The 22,404-nt window shown below is 39.5% G+C and overlaps 2 protein-coding genes and 1 long non-coding RNA gene across 5 annotated transcripts in view; 1 reads left to right on the forward strand and 2 right to left on the reverse strand.

The window, feature by feature from the left end:
- Positions 1 to 121: 121 nt before the first annotated feature.
- On the reverse strand, positions 122 to 21,021 carry LOC148328948 (uncharacterized). The gene is made up of 5 exons (XM_088306711.1): positions 20,886 to 21,021; positions 19,855 to 19,971; positions 6,752 to 6,891; positions 4,462 to 4,520; positions 122 to 183 (listed from the first exon to the last, which is right to left on the reverse strand). The coding sequence occupies exons 2-5, from the start codon at positions 19,966 to 19,968 to the stop codon at positions 122 to 124; spliced, it is 375 nt and encodes a 124-aa protein (XP_088162837.1). The 5' UTR covers positions 19,969 to 19,971; positions 20,886 to 21,021.
- Positions 9,447 to 10,459, reverse strand: LOC148328949 (uncharacterized). Its single transcript, XR_015845572.1, has 2 exons — positions 10,184 to 10,459; positions 9,447 to 9,548 (listed from the first exon to the last, which is right to left on the reverse strand). It is a non-coding gene; the product is annotated as an uncharacterized LOC148328949 (long non-coding RNA).
- An 82-nt stretch (positions 21,022 to 21,103) lies between the features above and the next one.
- efna4 (ephrin A4) overlaps positions 21,104 to 22,404 on the forward strand; it is a 42,346-nt gene continuing 41,045 nt past the window's right edge. For all 3 annotated transcript variants that reach the window (XM_088307844.1, XM_088307845.1, XM_088307846.1), the window contains exon 1: positions 21,104 to 21,503. In XM_088307844.1, the coding sequence (XP_088163970.1) occupies positions 21,379 to 21,503 (125 nt within the window). In that variant the 5' untranslated portion in view covers positions 21,104 to 21,378. The remainder of the gene's footprint in view (positions 21,504 to 22,404) is intronic.

The following is a 22,404-nucleotide window of genomic DNA, read 5'->3' on the forward strand; positions in this document are numbered from 1 at the left end:
TAATTGCTTCGAGTATGAACTAGAACACGGCTGTGTGGTCTTGTGCTGACAGCCATGAAGCCGTGTAAAGGCTGAGATGCATTCTGGGTAGTGATGGTGCATTACGGCTGCGTGGGGGCTCTCAGGGGGTCCGCAAGATGAGAATGATGGAGGATGACAAACCATTTATGCCTCGCTCAGCAGCTAAAAGCACAAAATGCATGCACAAATACGTAAACACACACACACACACACACACACACACACACACACACACACACACAGAGAGAACATTTCATCTTGCATCGGGTTTGGAGAGCATCTGTGTTATTTTCAACAATAGGATCTAATGGGCAATGGGTACCAATCTGCGTAGAATATTTATGACTGCATGTGTGCAAACGTGTACCATAGAGCGCTGACTGACGGTGAGAAGGATGGAAAACCACGGCAAACTGGTGAGGCTGCGTTCGCACAAGAGGACAGCATCCTCAGACTTTTTTTTTTTTTCTTAAAACCACACGACTCACTCATTCCAAATCTTAAATGAAGATCACGATTACAACAAAGAGGCTTTCAAGCATTTCAACTCTTCTGGTTTTTTGTAACTTTAGTTTACAGGCTCAATAAATGCTCAAGTGCTTTTTTTTTTTTTTAAATATCCCAAAATCAAGTGTTTAATTGTACCATCAGACAACTGTCTGCCTATTCAAATAAACAAAGATACGAACTGTGGGGATATCGTTGCTAGTGACAACCATAATGTTCAAAAGGGAAAACTAACTACTATTGTTCTGGGTTGCTTGTTGACCTCCTATTTATTCGGAATAAGAATTTGTTTCCAAAGGGATTTCTTTTTTTTCAGTTGCCAAACGCAACTGAAAGAAATTACAGTCAACTCATTGCAATGGAAAAACTGCAACTTGTGGTTTTGTTATTGATCAGCGACATTTGGAGGCCCAAACATATTCTGCACTGAAGGTATGCTGTGGAAAATTATCCAATTTCACGTAATTTGTCAAAAAAATATTTAGAGCAAATAATTTACTCTACTTTGTTCATCAATCTATGCCAATGACTTGCAGCAACAGAGAGAACAAACAAATGATCTTCTTTTAGATAGCATAAAGTACAAATTTGACGTGTCCACTTTTTTGTGACATTATTGTTGTATAAAGCTTGTGATTCCCCGAATTAGAGTTTTCTATTCAATGCGTGAAATATGGGAAAAAAACCCACCCAAGCGTCACACAGAATTGTCCCAATGGAGAATTGAACCCAGATTTGACTGTGAGGCAGTTGTGCTGCCCAGAGGCTCCTCTATCTTTTGAAATAAGTGCTGAAAAAAAAAAAAGGCCCCAAAAAGAAAAAGCATAACACATGCAATCCTATGACGCTAGCTGAACTGACATCTTGCGTGATTCCTTGCATGACATCCTGCATGACTGCCGTCAGAATACTGACGCTTTGCACAACTTTTGCTGTACAATCTCAACTTTGGCACCCCCAAGAATTTTGCACGCTGGGCGACCACCCTGCTCAAACCTTGCTATGGAACGACCCCGCCTCCATGGGCCCTATTCCCCAAACCACGTTAGCTGTCATATCATAGAGCCAACAGAACAGCCGGGGGAAGTACTTCTCGCATCTCGTTCTCCCTTGTTTCCTTGTTTAGTTTGCCTCGTGTCGTCCTCAATTTCTTTTAGCAACACCTCTGCTCAAAAGGAGGTGGGGGAGGAAGCATGTCGACTGGAATACTTAGCAGGTGCGGCCTTGTATTGCTGCTCATTCTTGAGCCTTCTGTTGAAATTAATGATGAGGATGACTAAATGGGCTGTCACAATACACCACTCTGGAGACTTGCACGGGTGGGCTGCTGGCAGAACACTTACGCAGTCAGCTACACGCGCACACAAAACAAAAAGACAGAGGGGCTATTTCTCAAGGTGAAGTGACCGAAGAATGCTTACAGTTAGAGCACAAGGTGAGCGAGAATGAGATGAGATGAGACTAAGAGAGAGAGAGAGAGAGAGAGAGACTAAGAGAGAGAGAGAGAGAGACTAAGAGAGAGAGACTAAGAGAGAGAGAGAGAGAGAGAGAGAGACAGAGAGAGAGAGAGAGAATGAGTAAGTAAAAGCAGGTCTGGTCCAGGTGGGCTTCACGTGGTGTTATTTTAGGAGGGAGGGTGGTGAGAGAGGGATGGATGGAGGGAGGCGAAGATGAATGTCGTTAATTAAGACGAGCAGGCGGAGGAGACAGTACGGAATTACACAAACACTAATTAGAGGCTTTGTTCGGGGCACAAAATGAGAGCAAGGCATCCATCATCGCCAGGCGCCATCTTTCTTCTTCTTCTCTCATTGCCCAGTTTACCCCACCGGGTCTTCCCGCCGCCACTTGTCATTCGTCACTGGCCTCGCGTGACTTCATCGATCCATGACGCTGTTAACTAAAGAGCTGCTAGTACACATTGGGAATCAAAGCGGGCACTTGCGATTTGATTCCCAATCTTCTCCTGCAACTTTTATTTTGTCGTTGTCGTCGTCCCTTTCGATTCCTGACACGCTGACAAAGACGCGCATGCGCGCACACGCAGTCGGTGCCGTGTCAGCATTATTTTTATAGTCTCGCAAAGCCAGTCAATCCCTCTCGTCCTACTTCCAATACAACACACACATTGTGGCGCTTCTCTTTATTGCTTCTCTTGTCTCTCCTTGACTGCTCTAACCAGAGAGCATATCAGACGCACACTGTTGTTGTCTCAATCAATTTCCCTCTCCACACACACACAAGCACGTCTAACAGGAAATAATGAGGCCTTCATTCGGATAGACCCGAGTGTTACCCCTGTCGATGTCTCTATTTTTACCCAAAAACATGGTAAGATTTTTTTTATTTTTTTTTTTAAACAAAAGACGCCTGCATGACACTATGATGCCCTATATGGCTACACAGGATGGGCCAGAATTCGGTCATATTTCTGAATATGTTTATTTTATTGATGTCATTTTAAAGCGGGTCTGTTTGATGACATTTTTGTGTTGTCTGAATGTCAACACATGGATACAAAGGTTAAATGTACCCGACTGACAGGCATAAATATATGAACGTATAGATTTGTAATTTATACATTTCCATTTAGACAAATTGAGTGAACGTGTGATAAAAGGGCAACTTTTGGGACACCAGCACCTATGAGAAAGCTTGCTAGCATTCGTTAAGTTAATGAATGAAACTGCCAGTGTTATGCACCCCAAAAGACCAGACAACTGACAACAACATATGTTCAAATAATCATTTAAAAACTTGGGAGTTCCTATTCTCCACAAAAACCCGACGCTTGTGCCATGATATGCAACCATTCCATTATATCACTTGTTTGTATATTCCTTTACCGATAAGAAAATGACAAGTGAGTCATGAATTATGGCCCACCTTGTAGAGGGTGAATGAACTCATCCAGGTATTAGAAATTGCTTAGAGATATCACTGAAGTCATTAAAAAAAAAAAAAACACACATAAGAGGTGAACGAGAAAAAAAACTCGCAAACTGGAGGACTCTCTCATTGAGGAGGTTCTCAATATCACAGATAACGTCCTTCACAAGGTTGTTCATTCCATCCGTAGCCGTTTGAGGAATGTAGTTGACGACCTCCGTCAGAACATATCACATCATTTATTTGATGACATATTTGTAAAAGGAAAAATTATATTAATAGCAATTTTTTATCCTGTTACTGTTCACCCTCCTTGAACTATACTTAGATGACATGACATCATTTTTGGTTTAACAACAACCACAGCATCTCCAAATGGTTAGTTTTTTGCAATGCAATAATTAAAAAAATAAAATAAAAAACTCACAGCATCTCTTAATTCTTTGAGACTTTTACATAACCTTTAGACGTAATTAAATGAGTCCAAATTACTATGGGTTCTTTTATTTAAAAAAAATATCATGAAAATAAATAAATGGAATTACTGCACAAAAGATAGACTTTAAAATTTATACATGTAATAATTTTAAAGAAATAAAATGCAATAAAATCTCTGTGTTTATTAGATAAGCGAGAATAATAGAAGAATAAATAAAACAAAAAGTCAAATAAATCCCAAAAAAAATCCTCAAAGGTTTTTTCTTTCTTAGAATTAATGAACTAGAAGGAATAAAAATAAAACCCCCAAATAAACTCATCTCTGACAGCTGATCCCAGTGCAGAGGAGGAGCTAAGCTTCATTATGTGTCAGTGAAATGACAAGTGACCCCGGCGAGAAAGTAGTAGTTTGAGTGCAAAAACGGTGATTGGCTCAAACATCGAAAATGTATTCTAGAAATAAACGAAACCATTTAGGCCCGCAGGCCTCATTACGTTTTGGAAGGGTATACCTCTGCCAAGGCCAAAGTCATAAAATGACATTGGCATTTTTTTTTTTTTTTTGCTCTGAAACGCATCAGTACCAAAATGTAATGGATTCCTCACCCGTGCTGCACCCCTTCCACAAAGCAGATTTACTGTAGCCTCTATGCGCCGCTTTCACCCTGCATTAAATGTAATAAAGAGGGGGAAAATATTCTGTCACATGCACAGGAAAGAGAATTGGCTCAATCTAGGAATGATAACTTGACGATGCTGATGTGTGTTAAACGCGAGCCAGCTGCAAGACTCTAATATGCAACACATGTATGTGGAGTGTGTGCGTGTGTGTGTGTGTGTGTGTTTATATTCCTCTGGGGTACAACGTGTTCCAATGTGAGCAAGCTAGCACCTCAAATTTACGCTTATTAACAGGTTGAGATGCTCCATGTAAGACAGAAAAAAATAATAAGATGAAAAGATGAAAAAGTCACTTTCACATATCTAAGATTTATACTTCAATGCTACCGACTGAAAGAATGACTTTGCTGCGGGGTTCCGAATGAAGAACTACTATAAATATTGCAACACTGTTTTTGTTTTCCCCTTCACTGCGGTTATGCTAAAAGACCACTTAAACTTATTTTGTAAGATAAATGCAGATATTAAACAAGACAGGGAAGGAAAGGAAACAGTGTGTAAAGTCTAAAACAACACAGAAAATAATGAGCAATACAATAGTTAAGTTGATACATTATGTATCAAAAATGAGGCTAAAAGCAGATAACTGTGAGTAATATCAATCTGTAGCAGAAATGGACTGCTTAGATGAAAATGTATTGCAACTAATTATTAAGGTTGTTGTATCAAAGTCTACTGGGAGTTTGGGGAATAAATTCAGTGGAACGTCAGACATTGAACACAACCCTTTCCAAGAAAGCAGTTTCATCTCCATTATGCTGTAATTGAGAAAGAAATAATCAAATAAGGGAATTTGAATTAATCTGTTGCAGGGTTAATTTGTTGCCACCATTTAAATTATAATGTATAAAATGTTTAACATTTTGTCCATTTGAATATGCATAGTTCAAGTAAGCTGCCCATCCGTTATATTTATAATAACAATATTCCAATATAAAAACATATTGTTACAGCATATTTGATCGTCCAAATCATCACCTTAGTGAGGCATCAGCAGTTCATTTTGAATTTAGTTAAGTTACCAAATATTCTTCATTGCCTTAAATCAGAGATAGGCAACTGGTGGCCCGCAATCCACATGCGGCCCCCCAAAACACTCTGAATGGCCCCTTGATTAATTAAAAAAAAAAAAAAGGAATTATTTTACAAAACCCCCAAAATGTTCAAACAATGCTGGTAAAAATTCAAAATGAGTTTCTCCCAAAACCTGGAGTAGAAATGGCGGGGAAATTCACAAAAACAATGAAAATACCCAAAGTGGGAAAAAAAGAAATATGCAACTATGCGAATCTGCAGGGTGCTGAACCACGAGTATGCTGATGTTGCGTGTAGCTTTTTTTTTTTTGTGATATCACCCTTCAGATGCATCTTAGACACGGTTCTTAACTGCCTAATATGGCAGCGTGAGTTGCTGTAATAATTTTTGGAGGATTTTTAATGATATGCAGAACAAACATAGTACCTCCATAATATTAAAAGTTTCAGTTGTTTGTTTGTTTTTTTGGGGTGAAAAAAATGCACAAAATGCGTTCAGCAGTGTTGTGCCATCCTTGAGTGTTTTTTTTTTTATGCCAGGAAGGCCTTTGGACTGGAAAAAATGTAAAATCACAGCTCATTATGTAATTTTTTTTGTTTGTCTCCTTCAAACCTTTTGTCGCTCGGTTAGGATAGTGAATGTATGCGCATAGAAAAAAACAAAAAAATTAGGAGCACATATGTTGCACATATGCACCTATTTTGTCAAAGACGGCATATTGGTTTTACATTTGGTTAGGATGTGTGCAGTCCTATATGCCCCCCCCCCCCCCGAGTAGCACGAAAATTTGTGGCACACACAAAAACAGTGATTAAAAGAAAATTGTGTGACAGAGGTACTGTCAATATGAAACAATGTACACTTCTGATATTTTGTGCCTGAAACGTTAAATAAATAAAGTCTATCATGATAATGTGTGGACTACAGAGGCACAGGCACAAAGATGCAGTCCCGTCTGGATGGAAGCTTGACTAATGTTTACCATATTCCCCTCTGGCATCAATCTCATACAACTCTTGGCAGGAAAGCAAATATTTCTCTCAGCATCAAGCTGTTTCTTTGATGATTTTTTTGTTGTTGTTGTACTTTAAAAGACAAGTGACACTTGTTGTTGAAACGCAGCAGTCTGCATATTTAGCTTGGAATAAATAATACTGCAAGTTATCTCGCTGCTCCTACCCTCTCCACCAGTGGAAGCAGGACGGAAGCACCACCCTGTGCTCTCTTGATCCCGATGAAGAATTCCCGGTTGCCGCCATGACGGCCGCATGCTGATGTACAGCAGAGCCGCTGCGCTGCCTCCCAACGTCCTGTAATCCCTGCAGGTGAGAGAAGGGGCGTTGAGATGGATTCCAAAGTATCTGATTGAGTAGCACACAACATGAATAATTGATAGTCAGCTTCACTGTTCCAGTGAGCACACAGAATGCAGACACACACACGCACACACACACACACACACACAACACGTGCGAGTCACTGAGGCTCAACTAATCCGCCAGGAAATGTAGTACGTGATGCAATTAGCGGCAGAATAGCTAATGTCGTCTGTGTGTCATCCGATTGTGTGTCTCGTGAGTGTGTGTGTGTAGCACTTGAAGAATGGATATGAATTAAGTTCATTCATAAATGTAAGACTATTGATAAATGTTCAGGGAGTTCCCACCTTTCACTGAGCTCAACCAAGACATTTCCATCAAAAGATGAAACAGTAGCATGTTGTGCTAAAGTATTTAGCCACCACCGGCTTTGTTGATTTTTTTTTTTCTCCTTTCTTTCTTATAGCCGCCTTTTTGTTTGTTTCACAGCAAATTTACAATACAAAATGTCACACCATCTGTGGGATGATTATGGAGCACATTATTGAAGGTGAACATAAACACCAACATCACGCAACCACAGTACCTCGATCTTGGAAATTAAGCAAACAAACTGTTATACAGAGTGTAATTTGTACAATTTAAAACTAAATGTTTATGAGATTACATTGCTCCATGGCAAACAAAAACTTAAAAATCTCATCAGGAAATTAATTTTAAATTGCTTTTGTACATCAGCCACACCTCGGCCCTGCCTCCATTGTTCTCCTGCTATTAATTCACATTTATTGACAACTGAACTTTTTTTATGTCATGGCCTTTCAAGGTCTCTCAAGGATTTTGTCGTTGACACCAACAAATTGGATTTGAACGTAACCAATCATGATGATTGAAGCGTCCACTTCCCAGTTTTAATTTAAGACGTTTCCCCGAAACTATCGTATTCACCGTTTAGGGATCGCAGTCACTTTTTGCAGAGTGCCGCCTTCAAACGATTCAAAGTATACCGCATCATATGAAAAGTACCACTTTCAAAATGATTCATAGCACACCGCATTATAAGCACAGTACCACTTTCAAAGGATCCAAAGCATACTACATCATTTTTTCCAATACACTATGGTGGAGGCGGTGAACTTTTGAGTATTATTGACTCTTCATGAGATGGCTGTAATTCCAACATGGCGGACACCACATTTTTAAGAACGCTCTTAAATTAAGGGCAAACTTCAACTTGCGCCTGGAACTAACTGCATCTCGACACACGCCGGTAATCTGTGAAGTACTTGAAGATTGACAAGTAAGAAAAATTCTAAATACAATAAACTACACTTTATCTTCTATAGAGTAATCATTAAATTTGGTTAGAATGAATCACGCTCAATTGAATCTTTTTTTCTCCGGTTTTTTATTGATCTACAGTTATTGTCTTATCAAATGGCTCATTATCTGTCAGCCGCTGATGTTTCTCGGTTAGTTTTGGAGATTAAATGGGCAGATCCAAAGTCGGCTTTGCAACAGAATGTTTGAATTGCGGGAACAATAACAACAAAAACAACGAGGCACATTTGCCACCTGCTTGGAGGCCAGCCTGCTTCCATCACCAGTTCTGGACTGCGTTTGGGTTTCTTGTGGTTGACTGATGAAAGTCAGGCCAAGTTTCTTGACATTTTTGCCAGCTAAACGGGCTTTTTCAACTACAAATATAACTGATTACCAAAGAGGAAAATCCTGTTAACACCCCTTTAGCATTACTGCAGTACCAGCTTCTTTCTTTTTTTTCCCCTTTAATTGGGTGACAGTTTTTCCAATATTTAGCTAAAAACAGAGGCAATTTTTTTTACAGCATCTTGTGGCCACATTTTTTTTTTTTTACTTTAAAAAAAAACGCTGTATTTTGAAACACTCATCTTTCGAATCAAAAAAGTATTTTCCGGTTTAAAGTGTTTGTTATTGTACCCCTAAAATATATTATATACATACATGACATATTTATTTATATAGTATATACACAGTCGCACACACACACAATATTAAAAGGTTAATGACTGCATCAGTTTGACCCTGGGGAAGAACCAACCATTGGACCAAATGTTAATGTACTGTTATCAAAATGTATCCTTACCGTCATTACAAATTCATTAATGAATTACTTTTGAGTAACCACTAACTGATTTGCATACCGTGACAGCATGTTAAACCTTAATTGGTTTCTTGTCCGACAGTCAACAGAGCAGCCTGATGAGCCTCTCATTAGTTCTCTTCTCGGAATATGAGCCATCTCATTGCCGGGACGCCCCCTTTTCCAAAAGACATGTACCGTCAAATCCCTATCCTGGATTTTCTCATTCCTTATTTGTCATTTATTTACTTTTCGACCAGTACTCATTCCGTCCGCTTCCTTTGGATATTTTGTTTGATTTATTGCTTCTTGTTGGATTGGTTGGTGTTTTAATAACTCAAGTGAGAAAGGAGGTAATGTGCAGGAAGGCAGAAGAAGGCCAGTAAGCAAAAACAAAAAAAAACAAAAAAATCGATAAAAATAAAGATTCTGCTTCTCTGGTGCCTTTTTCTTTAATCTCGAAGCAACCCTGCGGCTCTTTCATCCGGCTAAATGTTGGAGCCCAAATGGATGTCACTCTGAGCTCCTCTCTGATCTGCGGTGAGGAAAGAAAAAATACATGTACGCATCCAACAGAAGTAAAGGATGACGGGAATTAAGAAAAAAAAAATCTGACGAAAGCCTGCTGCCACAAAACGACCCACGATGACAGAGGACAATATTTCCTCAAGAGAACTCACAACATAGTTTATTAAGGTTTGCTTTCAGCCGCTGTCATGACCATGACCAAAGTTAAGCAATCTAAAAATGGATGGATGACTGTCACGTTACCACAAAATGCTACAACATGGCTAATGAGCTGAGCTGTAACTTTGTCGTCAGTTCAAGCAGCTCGGATTTGATCAATTCCATAAAATGTCGCTATATATAGAAAGCCAAACTGCAAAGGATGTTTTTAATCAGACTTTTTCGACATGAGGTTTGGAACACATATGCGGTCCTCCGTTCTCAGTGTTGATAAGCGGTGAGGAAGTCAAATTTAATTCATCTTAACCAGGGTGAGCTATCATATAATACATATGAAGTACAAATTGTTTAGGGGTAAGCCAATTTAGTGTCAAAGAACTATAGCCAAACCTTCAAATTCTGGCTCAGCTTGTGAACGTATATATGTGTAAAAAAAAAAATTCGATATACTCAAGGTGTAACTAAGATTGTTACTTTACTTACATTACTTGTTTGCGGGCTCAGTTGCTCAGTTTGCTTGCTTTTTTTCTTCACCATGAGCAACAGGCGGCATACGTCCGTCTCATGTGCCATGTGTGATTGATAGTCTGCGAGGCAACTGTTAATGATGCGTTCAAGAGCAGCTTGGAAAAACGTGTTACGACAAGAAAAACGATAAAAACCTGTTTTTTGCTTCCAAAAAAAAGGCGGGAACAGATTCCGAACTACACCGGTTATCTCAACACAGGGTCCTCGGTTGACGCCCTTTTGAGATTACAAATGACTCGCAATGTACAAGTTTGCGCAGCGGCATTTGTTGACCGCCAATTTACAGGTTTTCATTTGACTGTCTCTTACATGTTTAGTATTTGATAAAAATGTTTACTAGAGCTGGGCAATTTAAGGCATTAATCTACTATCTAATTAATGCCGACAAACATTTTATCACGCATTAATGCCGTTCGTACTATTTCTTTTATTGTGAAAGTCTGTCACTTCCGGCTGTGGCGCTGACTGGTACAGGCGTCGTGCCAAGGTGGAAAAAAAATCTGTATGTTTGGCACTTTCATTAATATGGCAATGCATTTAAAATAAGTGCGCTCTACACTACTTGAAATGTAGGGGGAGTTTGTCTATAATGATGCGATTAATCGTGATTAATCACCAAGACCTCATCGCTTGATCGTAATTAAAGATTTTAATCGTTGCCCAGCCCTAATATTTACGTAAAAGACAATGCCACATCTGATTTTGCAAAGGTTCATGATAGTCTACATCACCTCAGTCGGAACAGAACTCAGTCATGCAACAAGAATGGTTATCCATGACTTTATTCTTGTTATTGTCAAAGGATATGTTTTTCCCCACTCTTATTACAACCCGCCACCCAAAAATGGCAATTTTTGCAAGATAAAACCATTTTCTTAACTCCTTTCGCCTGATACGTTTGCACTTAAGTAGAGCAAACTGTAGAACTTCAATGCCATACACCCAACATTCCCTAAATTGGGGCGGTAGTGTCTGTCGATAGCAGTTGTTATAATAAAAAGGGAAGCATTTGAACTCTCAAAAACAGCTGGGTAAATAAAAGTGGGATCAAAAATATAACTTCCTGCTGCGCTTTTTCTGTTTGAAAGAACTAAAACCTAAATGTTGAAATCCCTCTTAAATTTGTTTCACGTGAGGCTCAGAGGGCATACGAGATGTTGTCCACATGATCATAAGGTGACAGAAGTGTGCGAAAGCAACAAAGTGAGCCCAGTGTAGAAAAAAGAAATAGAGCAAAGATAGCAAGAGACACAGCAGATGTCGTCTTTTTTTTTTTTTTTTTAAACACCAAACGGAGCCTTTATTTAGATGGCAATTATTCACGCTGGTCATTAGAGAGCCGGATCACTTTCGCTCATTTACTGAAAGACTGCGATGGCAATCATTAAGAGATATCGCTTTCAGTCCGGCCCCTGATGAGGGGAAGGCGAGGCAGTCAGATAACAGTCTGGAAGGCCACATCCTCCTCCAGCCATGAGAACCTAACTGGCAATTAATAATTCAAATCACAAAACCATAAACCAGTGTGTCAACATGTGGGAGTTTATATTATCGCTGTCTCAATGGAGGGAAGCAAGAAGAGGCTAATTATTTTCCTGAATTGTGTCGTTGTTGCTGTCTTTGTCGGCTTCATCAAGTGAAAGTGTCTGTGAAGTTAATTGGAGCCAGTGCAGTTGGATTATTGTAAGAAAGCGGCATATTTCTGTAATTGAATGTTTGTGTGCTACATTTGTGAGCCTGTCAAAGGGGGTGACGAGAGAACAAAAGTGAGGAGGCGTTTGAATCACGCACACACAAAATGGTTTGTGCACTACTGCGCATTGATAATTCCCGAGAAAAATCATTGAGAACTAGAAGAGGGGGAAAAGTCATTGATAAAAAAAAAAAAAAAAAAAAAAAAGAAACGAAAGAAAAAAATAAAAATCTGCTGTTGTTTTTTTTTTTTATTATCTCGGAGCCTATAATTTGAAGTGCTCGGGCATGCTTGAACGTCTCTTGGGGGAACAATTATCTTGCTTTGAGGCTGCCAAATGTCCATCTGACTTCATCAGAGATGAGAAAACATTCCAAAACATGCCAAAAATTCTTAGAACGGCAAATGTTTTCACTTAAGGAAATGTAGAAATGATTGATTGCGGGTATACTACACTTCCTGACAACTTTGATTGACCCAAGTTTTTCTACTCAGAAGCCAAATTAGAAATGGTATTGGCATAATGTCGACATATACTGTACATGAATTACAACTGAATTTCGCACAAAATACACAAATCCCTCGCCACGTCGCACTTCACGTTTTGCAGCTTCAGAGTTTAACGGATTTTCCAAAGGTAAAAAAAATTAATTAATAAAAAATACAGCCATATTTCCAAAGGATGCGTTGCTTCGAAGAGATTGAGTCAGACGCTTTGTACATTCCCACAGGCGCTCATAGAAGGCGCGTGATTGGTTCCGGTCCGCGACATCGACCAATGAGAGCACGAATGGATTTAGCTCGTATGCTAATTGGCAAGCACGGTTCACTCAGCCCACAGACAACGAAGCATCGGCCAAAAAAAAAAAAAAAAGTCGCAACGGCGTAATAGAGGTGTGAATCCCCCAAAATAAAAAGAGAGAAAAAAAATAAATAATAATAATAATAATAATAATAAGTCAATCAATCTTAAATGTGTTTATCCACTTTTCATGGGGCGGGGGGGGGGGGGTCCGGTCCCAATTACCCCCCCCCCGACCAAAAAAAAAAAGATTAGTCCTTGGGTGATCATTTAAAAAAAAAAAAAAAAAAAGCCTTTTAATTTCAGTCATTTTTACTTATCAACTAATAGCGATATGTAATATAGACAATAGACGGACATGCGACACATTTGGGGCTCCCAAGCATAGACTTTGGAAACCATCCACTATAAAAGTCAACATACAGAGAAACCTCTATCTTCCTCCAATTTCAAATGGAACCAGCATCAAACAGCAAATTTGGTTGTAATCAATCAAGCCATTATTTGGCCACAGTCCTCATGTTTCCTCAACCTCTTACAAAAAGGCCATTTCTAAGTTTTTCGTAAATAATTCACCATTAAATTGTAGCGTGTCTCATGCGTGACCTTGCCCTCCCCTGTCACATAATATCTGTTCATGAGTAGTGGAGTCACTGTGCATCCTTCGCTTCCCTCCATTCATTGGCAGCATCTTCCCGGCATCACTCTGTGTTCTCAGTGTGCTTCGTCTCCCCCTCTCTATCCTCTCTGTGCAAAGTCATTCTAAACACCCCACCCTGAACACCTCAACAATTTATCCTCTCTCCCTCCCTCCTGTCCCCCGCTCCGTCCCAGATGGACACTTTGAGATGAACGAGGCTCCGGCTGTGGAATCGTGCCAGCATTGAGTCATTGAAGGTTGTGCCTTGATCTCCATTTACCACAACAACCCACCTCACTCTTCATGCTCTGCCATCTCAGAAAAAGAAGCAAACTTTCTGCCCAAATGCTTTTAAAAAGCAGCCAAGGAGACATGAGAACAGTTTAAACGGTCAAAGTACCAAATAAAAGCGTGCCAGGTTTGAACTCCTCATCATTTGAGGAGGCTGCCAACGAGCGCGCCTGCGGGTCGCATGACTCAGAGTAAAAAGAAACGCCTCATAAATTAATCTTTTATCCTCTTTTAGGAGTTGTGTGATTTTTTTTTTTTTTCTTTCCACAGAAGATGCCAGCACACAACCTTGTCCATTCATGTTCATGCAGTGAATCACCTAAGGTCAAACACAATCTGCTCAGGAAAGGTGGTTGACTTCTTATTTCTGCCAGAGGAAATCATAACTGAACAGGCAAGGTCTTAAGATACATTCTAACATTCTGCACATATAGTGTTAAAAAGTTTAAACACTCTTAATTTGAATTTTTTTTAGTGCCTTTACTGAAACCGTGTCCTTTTTTTAAATTTTTTTTTTTTTTAATACTTCCGTATTTAGCATCACAAAGTAGAAGGATTTTTTATTTTCTGGCTCGTCCATTTCGGTGGGTGGCACAAAAGCAAACTAATTGAGGAAAAAAAGGGAGACTTTCCGACAACAAACAAGTTGACATCCGGCGCATTTGTAACAGATTTTTTCCACCTGCAAAGAAGATGATTACGGAATTTGGGAGCTGATGCAATGTAGATTTCAGATAATTGCATCGGTTAAAACAAGGAGAGATTGCTGTCAGGATAAGAAGTTCAATGGAAAAATCTCAGGTGGTAAAATTTAAAGTTTCAAAAAGGCACCTGATGGCGATATTGATTCTTAGCCTGATTTTGTGGGTTCTTGCATGCATTAAAACAGGCGTGGGCAAACTACGGCCCGTTAAACGTTTTAATCCGGCCCGGCAAACTTGGAAAAAAAATTAATTATTTATTTATTTTCTAAATACTGTGGTTTTTCCAAAGACATATTTTGTTGTAATGCTTTTGTTCACTTTCATTTCAAATTAAATGTTTTTTTATTTTTCTCCGATGAGGTGAGGTTTACCAAAACACTCCACCCATCTGCTCCTGGTGTGGCCCTTCTGTCAAATTTTAGAACGCATTGTGGCCCGCCAATCAAAAAGTTTGCCCAACCCTGCATTAAAACAATTACATAACTTTGCTAATTTTAAATATTTTGTGTTCAAAATCAAAATGAATGAATGAAATGATTGAATATGTAGTTTTCATATTGTTTCACTTCCACGCTGAATCATGCTGCTTTGTGGCAGCCCAAAGAGAGGAAAAATAGTCAAAGAAAAGGCATCAACGGGAAACACAGTTGACACTCGTCAGCACTGCACAATAAAAAGAGTAGACGCTCGTCACAACGGGATCTCTCACTTTCATTCAGCTGGGGATACTTACACAGTCAATTGTGATGGATAGCACACGCTATCGATAAGACACCTTATTTGCTTCATCTATCTCAATTGTTTTGTTTTTTTACCATTACAAGAACAAAACAGCAGCCGAGAACATCAATAACACTACAATTTAAAAAAAAAAAAGTAGCGAAATATACAAGAAGCAAGAAATGAGGCAGGAGGGGGATTCATTGCAAGACAGCGCGTCAAAAAAGCATTCAATAAACACGTCGCCATGGCAACCCAGATGTAATTTGCTTGGTGAGGAAGAAAGGGAACGATGGAAATTGAGGGAGAGTGATGGAGAGAAGGGAATAGAAAAGCATTTACCATCGCTGCTTGAGTCGAGAGGTGTAATTATGAGGGAGAGAGAGAGAGACAGACAGAAAGAGAAAACACACAATGCATTTTTTTTTCATTTTTTATATACAAAAGGAGTAATTGTGATGACCGCCTCATCATAGCGCCACAATGGTAAATGAGTGGCAAGAAAAAAAAAAAAGGCAAAAAGTAACAAAAGACAAAAAGGTAGTTCGCCCCGGACACGAAATGAAGGCCTATCAAGAGAAATTTGGTCAAAGTGGTAGAAAAGTCGAACGAAGGGATGAAGCCATTTATTGGGGTGTAGAAGAGTGATTGTGTGATTTAAACATGTATGCATATGGTTCATCAGGAAAAGAAGAGGCCAGAAATAGCGGGATTGTTGGGGAAGAAAAAAGGAGGATGTGTGTGACAGCCGCAACGATATAGTATATCTGTACATAAATGTGTGTGAGTGTGTGTGTGTGCGTGTGTGCGTGTGTGTGGTTGATTAGTGCCCCTTGCAATTGACTTGGTGTCAACCTGTATAAGTGGAGATAAGAGCATGAAGAGGCTACTGACACGGCTGTGCAAGAGCAATGGGGTGGAGGGAAGAAGGGTCATAAAGAGGGATATAAAAAAAAAAAAAAACGAAACAAGAAAAATGGTCCACTTCATCTTGTGAACATTCCTCTGAGTGCAAGCAGAGGACAGGAAGTGCAAAAATGTCCACAGATGGAAGGCAAATTTGGGTAATCAAGAGTGAAATTTGGCAGATGACAGAAAGGCAATCAAGTGTTAGCGCTGAGGAAAATCGCATCAGCACTCGATCAACAGGGAAATATAACGTTGGAAGGTTTCAGCGCAATCAGTTGAAAACGTCTGACTGACGTCAGTCGTTTTGAGTTTGTTGCAAAACGACAGGATTGAAAAATGTCATCCTGACATGTTCAGCGTGACTGTATTAATGTGGTCGCAAGGAGACAAGGTTCTGCAAATGTAGTAATCAAACATTGGACCTCAGTTACCTCCAGCTATTTTTAGTCCGATTTGATTCAAAAATCAATAGCGGTCTTGCTTTGACATTGTGTGGCAAGAATCGTTCTGATGTAGCTGTTTGAAAAATGGAACTTGGAGCGAGATGAGTCGGGCTGGGTTTTAAAAAAAAAAAAAAAAAAAAATGTATCGATTTTAATCAATTTTCCTTTTCATAGCCTGATATCGATATCCCCATAAATGTACATGACCTCACACGGCACATGAGATTTTGTCACTACGCGAAAGTAGCGCATCAAAACTAAATGGTGAAAGCCGTGAAGTCAGCGCCAACAAGCATGAAGGCATATTTATTTATGATTTTGATCAGGTCATGTTTAGTAAAACTTGCATGATTATTTTTTAACTGCACTGGCATCAATCCTTAATGTAAATATCGAGATTTTTACAAGTGCATCTCGTTACAGAAAGCAGTTCCTACTAATTGCAGCATTGGTTCTTCTGAGAATGCCTTCCATACGAAAGTAAAATTGGTACTGCGTGAAACCCTTGATTGATTTAAAAAAAAAAAAAAAAAAAAAAAAAAAAAAAATCAAGTGAATTGTGAATTGAATCGAATCTTGCCCTTGTCTATCCAAATCGATTTTGGAAATTTGAATCGATACCCAGCCCTCGAGATGAGGGGACAAACGTACTAGACTAATAAATTTTTAAAATCAATATCATTCTTGCTCTTTGTTTTCAATTTCTATTACATAATGGTTGAAAAACTGACCAAAAGGACTCTTGGTCTTCGCACCACCTTGTGGCGACATAATGGGTTTAGGATTTTCGCTAATAAATGTTGACGTGATACGTAATCTAAATCAAGGAAGTAGGAATTATTGTTTGAAGATCTGAAAACACCACGTCTAAAAATTCATTAACACCACTATAAAGAAACATGTCGCTAAGCATGCGAGTCAGCATTCAAGCTCGGCCCACAACAGCACCTAACATAACAATGTTGTGTCTGATATCATTTGTATCTACGGTTGGTTGAGAATTGCAGGCATCTTTGTTTGGAACACAGCGACTAAGCATTTCAGCGTCGGCTCTTCTTCAAAATAAGTATGAAATTCCCCAAGTGCGGCCGACAGAATCTGCAACCCGTTTTCCACAAGCATTTGAGATGACATAAATCAAACTGTTATTGTCCTACATAAGATGTACTAGTTTAGTTAAGAATCACAAGTTGTTGAGTCATAAAAATGCATGCCACAGAGTTGAAATGTCACAAAGAAAACCATGAACGTATTTGTTTCAAGAATGAAAACGTGGCGCAGCAGCAGTTCAAAAAAAAAAAAAAAAATCAATAATAAAAGTTTCCGTCCTAATGAGTCACTCAGACAGAACATGAATGCTGAATGATCACTCGCCAGGAAGTGATGAAAAACATATTTGACCATTGAGAAGACCAAGGAAAACCAAAATCAGGACACATGACGGATGGACGGGATGGAGGATGAAAAGAATTATTTTGGAAGGAGTACTGAGCGATGACAAGTCGAGAAAAAAAAAAAAAAAAAAAGTTTAAAGGAAATGTTACAGAAAGACAAGTTGATGTAGCACATTTGGAGATGCGCTGCGACCAGAATGGGAAAATCAGCACGAGCACAAAAAAAACAAAAACCTCACACCAGGAAACAATGACGAGGCACCCATGTTGTGAATGCCCCTCAGGTTGGGCCTCCGCCCTGTTGGCTCCGCGCTCTGCACGCCTCTCGGTGGATGATTCACTTCAGTCACATTCGGCTGCATCGCTCTGGTGCGCGGTGGGCCTAAAATTTAAAAACCTCTTCAAGTTTAGTAGTCCATGGTTTATCTTGTCTCTTGCTCAAAGTCCACTGGGAAACGCAGCGGTAGAAAATGAAGAGATGGAAGCTTTTCAATTTCCAGCTCACTTTACCAGTAGGAGTAACTTAAATGTCAACTTCCCCAAATGAGTAAGAGGCTCTGGAACACAACATGAAAACTTTTCTCTAAAGATATTCATATTTAATACTTGTTTATTATTTTTTTTTTTGGGGGGGGGGGTCAGATAAATTTGAAGAATGAGCAGACAAGCATTCACCTGTGTCTACATGCACACATTCTGCAATTAAAAATAATTCTATGCAGTGCATGCAAATACTACCTCGCGGCATCTTCTCAGAATCCACCACAACTATGTGGTCCAGCAAATGAGTCTCAGTGGAAAAAGACCCCTTGTGGTGCCTTTTCCTCCGCTGTGGTCCACACTGTATTTGCTGAGGGAGCGCTTGCTCACCAACGGGGGACAAATTAGCCACATAGGAGCACTGAGGCATCATGGGAAATTAATGATCTCCAGGAAGTGAGCTAATGAGTCCGCGGGCACACACACACACAAACATGATAGGATATAGATAAAGCAACAGGAGCAGAAAGAGAAGGAGGGGGCGGATAATAAAATGCTATCAATCGATGAGCGATAGAGGCGCTATAAGACACACACACACACACACACACACGTAGTGGGAAAATCCAATAATTAGAGAGGACCACTGGTGGCTTTCACCCACGGAGGTGCAGTGATTACTGTCCCTACACCCTCCCCTGGTGTGTGTGACAAGCAAGGAATTAACACTTATCTCACATAAACACACAGAACAAATGAGGCTAGTGCAGATAACGGGGAAATAAAAAGGATTGTTGTGGCTCGATTGTGTTTGACCAGCTTGTGCGGTGGGTACCTGAACGCACCAGTTGTTAATCTAGGTGTTTATTGTGCGAAGGTGGGGAGACATTTTCCTATCTGTGGCCACTTCACTTTTTTATGAAGTCATCAAGAGAGAATTTATTTATTAGATTTTTTTTAGAGCAGTTCCTCTGAGGTTTTATTTGTTTTTAGGATTGCAAATGGAGGGTCGACTCAATTGCTCGAGTGGGCTGGAAATGGCCCTTGGGCAGTCCGGTCAGTTCCCCACCCCAACATTAAAAAGCAGGTGTTTTTTAAGGAGGTGTTTCAGTTCAAAAATGTGTTTTTTTATGACTAACTCACCCATTACTGCAACAAACCAGGTGTGACCAGTAAATAGGGCAAATAAGGAAGCTAAATTTAAGACTTTTGAAGGACATGGCGTGCAATACTCCAAGATTTGGTATCCATCCATGTAAATACTGAACCAGTATCACCAATATGGATAATTGGCTTAATCTGAATTAAGTGCGTTTGTGCCATTTTTGCACTAAATTAAAAAAAAAAAAAAAAAAATTGTTCACATGCTTCTGTGGAAATATGCAGAGTATACAGAATACCTTTCACATTTAAGACAAATGTGCATTTATATTCTATCAAACAGCATTTATACAGAAAGCATAGTATGTAAAGGTCTAAGTAAATTTTTGGGCGAAAAAAAAGTTGCACAGCGATGACTAATATCTTGTAACTTCTTAACTATTATTTACCTCAGTTGTCTTCCAAACTGAAAGGCCTCTTGCAGTACAGTTGCCTCTGGCTAGGATGTCCATTTCCCTTTTCCTCTCTCCATTTCTGCAGCTCTTTGTTTTCTGACAGCTCATTTTCTACATTTTGGAATATATTTGTGTTGAATAAAACTGTAGCAGTGCATACAGGAGCAAAACAGAACTCAAACAACCAGCTCATGCCACTGATAAACAAAAGCATTGCCATCGTCAGTATCAGTATTATTGATATTTGAATTGATCTGTCTGCCACGGCCACGTTTATCAAATCGACACAAATGTCAACACATCCCAAATAGCTTGAGCTAAGCAGTGCAGACAATATTTGAATCTCACGGTCAGGTAAATGTACAGTACCATCAAATATCATCATTTCCAAAAAATGGCCCTATAAGTAATGTTTTCAGTTTTTCAAAAAAAACAAAGAATTGAACCAAATAATGATAATTATATTAATTATTAATTTCATTTCAGGGGTAGAATTTATCAATGATCTATTGACTAAAGATGTGGCCGATTTTGGCGGAGGTGGCCTGTATTCTAAGATGTTTAAGGCAATAAATGAATAAATAAATAAATAAATAAATAAATATAGTTGTCAAAATATGACTTAGATCACTTTTAAGAGGGTGACAATATCTAATATTTTTATGACAAAAAATGATTCTAATTTAAATATGCGAAAAAAAATGGGTAATTTTACGAACATTTTTACTTCTGTTTACAATGAAAAAGTAAACAATTTAATGACATAAATGATTACAAGTATATGTTGAAAAAAATACTAACAATAATACATTTTAATCAAGCACTAATTCAAACTCATGGAACGAACGCTACCGGACTTTTCCAGATATGCACACCGGAAACTAATCGGCACTACACAAGCATATAAAATATTGTTTTTTCTGCGGTATTTTAAATACCTATTTAAATGTTGTTAAGTGTCATTTTAAGGTGTGGTACACAGCCTGAATGAGAAGTTTAGATCTTAAATCATGTGATTTATTTACCTGACAGTACTGTAGCCAGCGGAGTGGACGCGACTAGTTCCTGGAAACCCAAAATGAATTCCACCTCTGCTGACTGTGTACACCAGTCGGCGCACGTCACTAGCAATTATCGCTCACGCCTGACCACACCCTTATGTTCTGATTGGACCAAAGTTTTCCCGACCCCGCCCCCCTAACCTTAGCGGCTCCACCCTCCCCTATTCCGGTGCAACCACTCTTGAGCCAAACGCCTTCTGAGACATCCCCACAATCTTCACCTTTTTACTATTTAAGGAGACGAGCTGGTGGGAAATTATGATTTTGGCTGAACTAGCAACAACTCCTCATTTTGGAGGCGCGAAACTTCCTAGCATTCAGTGACTTCCTCAAGTCACCTTCCACAGAATGACGCACGTTTACTATTAACTAGTCAAATTGTTCAGCCTCCTCACCTGTTTTGTGTTTTTACACCTCTCAAGTGCTGCGTGCGCGGCCCCGCCGAGGCGTGCGCGTGATGGGCTCCCTCATTTGGACCCCGGCCACAGTACCTGCTTGGAAAAGCACTTTTTTACTTTTAAACATCTTCTCGGCCGTCGTGAGCAAAAGACACCCAGTGTACTGGAACTCCACCAACAGCAGGTAACTAAAACGCTGCTTGTTTTTGTTTATGTTTATGTATAAGTTTTATTCATATTGCAGGATATTTCCTTTAAGGTGCAAATATCTGTCATCAGCTCTGCACAAGCCTGGCTGGTCTGAGCTTGCACTGTTGCTCAACAGCCTACAGAATAGCTTTAATGAGTCAGTAGAAGGAATCTTTGCCATGCAGCACACCTCTGACTCACCCACTACTTCCCTGTGCTCTGCCCTTTATTTTTCACCTGGCTACAATAATGGAGTCTTCCTGAAAAGTGTAGTTTTGCACCAAAGTTGTATTTTTTTTTTCTCAACTGTGTGCACAAATGGAAAGTGGAGGTTGTGACTGTGTGGGGGTGGTGGACCATTAGCAATGCCAAACTTGGCTCACCTGCTGATCCAGGTGCACCTCGCAAAGATGATTGAAGGGTGCATGTGGGGGACCTGCAGGCAGAAAGTAGGGCTGCTGTTCTGAAATAACACCGAGTCCTCGTTGCATATGTAGAACAGGTCAATTTGGCAGTCATAGATTAGTCACATGCAAATGGGGTCTCATTTTGTACCTCTGGTTGTTTACATTTCTACTGTTAAAAAGTCATGGAAGGAGAAATGGGGGCACTGTTGTCAGTGTAAATTAAGACATGTTTTTAAGTAAGCTTTTTATCATTTCATGCAAGTATAAAAAAACTATTCCACAAAGCTTATCACCAGTCAATCAGTGACTAAAAAGTCGACACACCCCTATTCAAATGCCAAGTTCGTGTGAAAATAAAATAAGACAAATAAGATTAATAATTGCAAACACATTTTCCCCATGTGTTTGGGAGATTTTGCGATGGTCAGTTGAACTTTGTGGTGCAAATACAACACTCCTCATCGCCAAAAGAACACCATCCCTACAGTG

This window comes from Idiotropiscis lumnitzeri, chromosome 10, assembly GCF_059441095.1.
Source record: "Idiotropiscis lumnitzeri isolate Australia: NSW breed Sydney's pygmy pipehorse chromosome 10, RoL_Ilum_1.0, whole genome shotgun sequence".
NCBI classification, from domain to species: Eukaryota; Metazoa; Chordata; class Actinopteri; order Syngnathiformes; family Syngnathidae; genus Idiotropiscis; species Idiotropiscis lumnitzeri.

Excerpts from the sequence above, each read along its gene's own strand:
- LOC148328948 (XM_088306711.1), bottom strand. The coding sequence starts at position 19,968 with ATGAGCTGTCAGAAAACAAAGAGCTGCAGAAATGGAGAGAGGAAAAGG. Across the intron at positions 6,892-19,854 it reads CAGTTTGGAAGACAACTGAG|GGATTACAGGACGTTGGGAG; the intron begins GTAAATAATAGT and ends TCTCACCTGCAG. Across the intron at positions 4,521-6,751 it reads TGCTTCCACTGGTGGAGAGG|GGTGAAAGCGGCGCATAGAG; the intron begins GTAGGAGCAGCG and ends CATTTAATGCAG.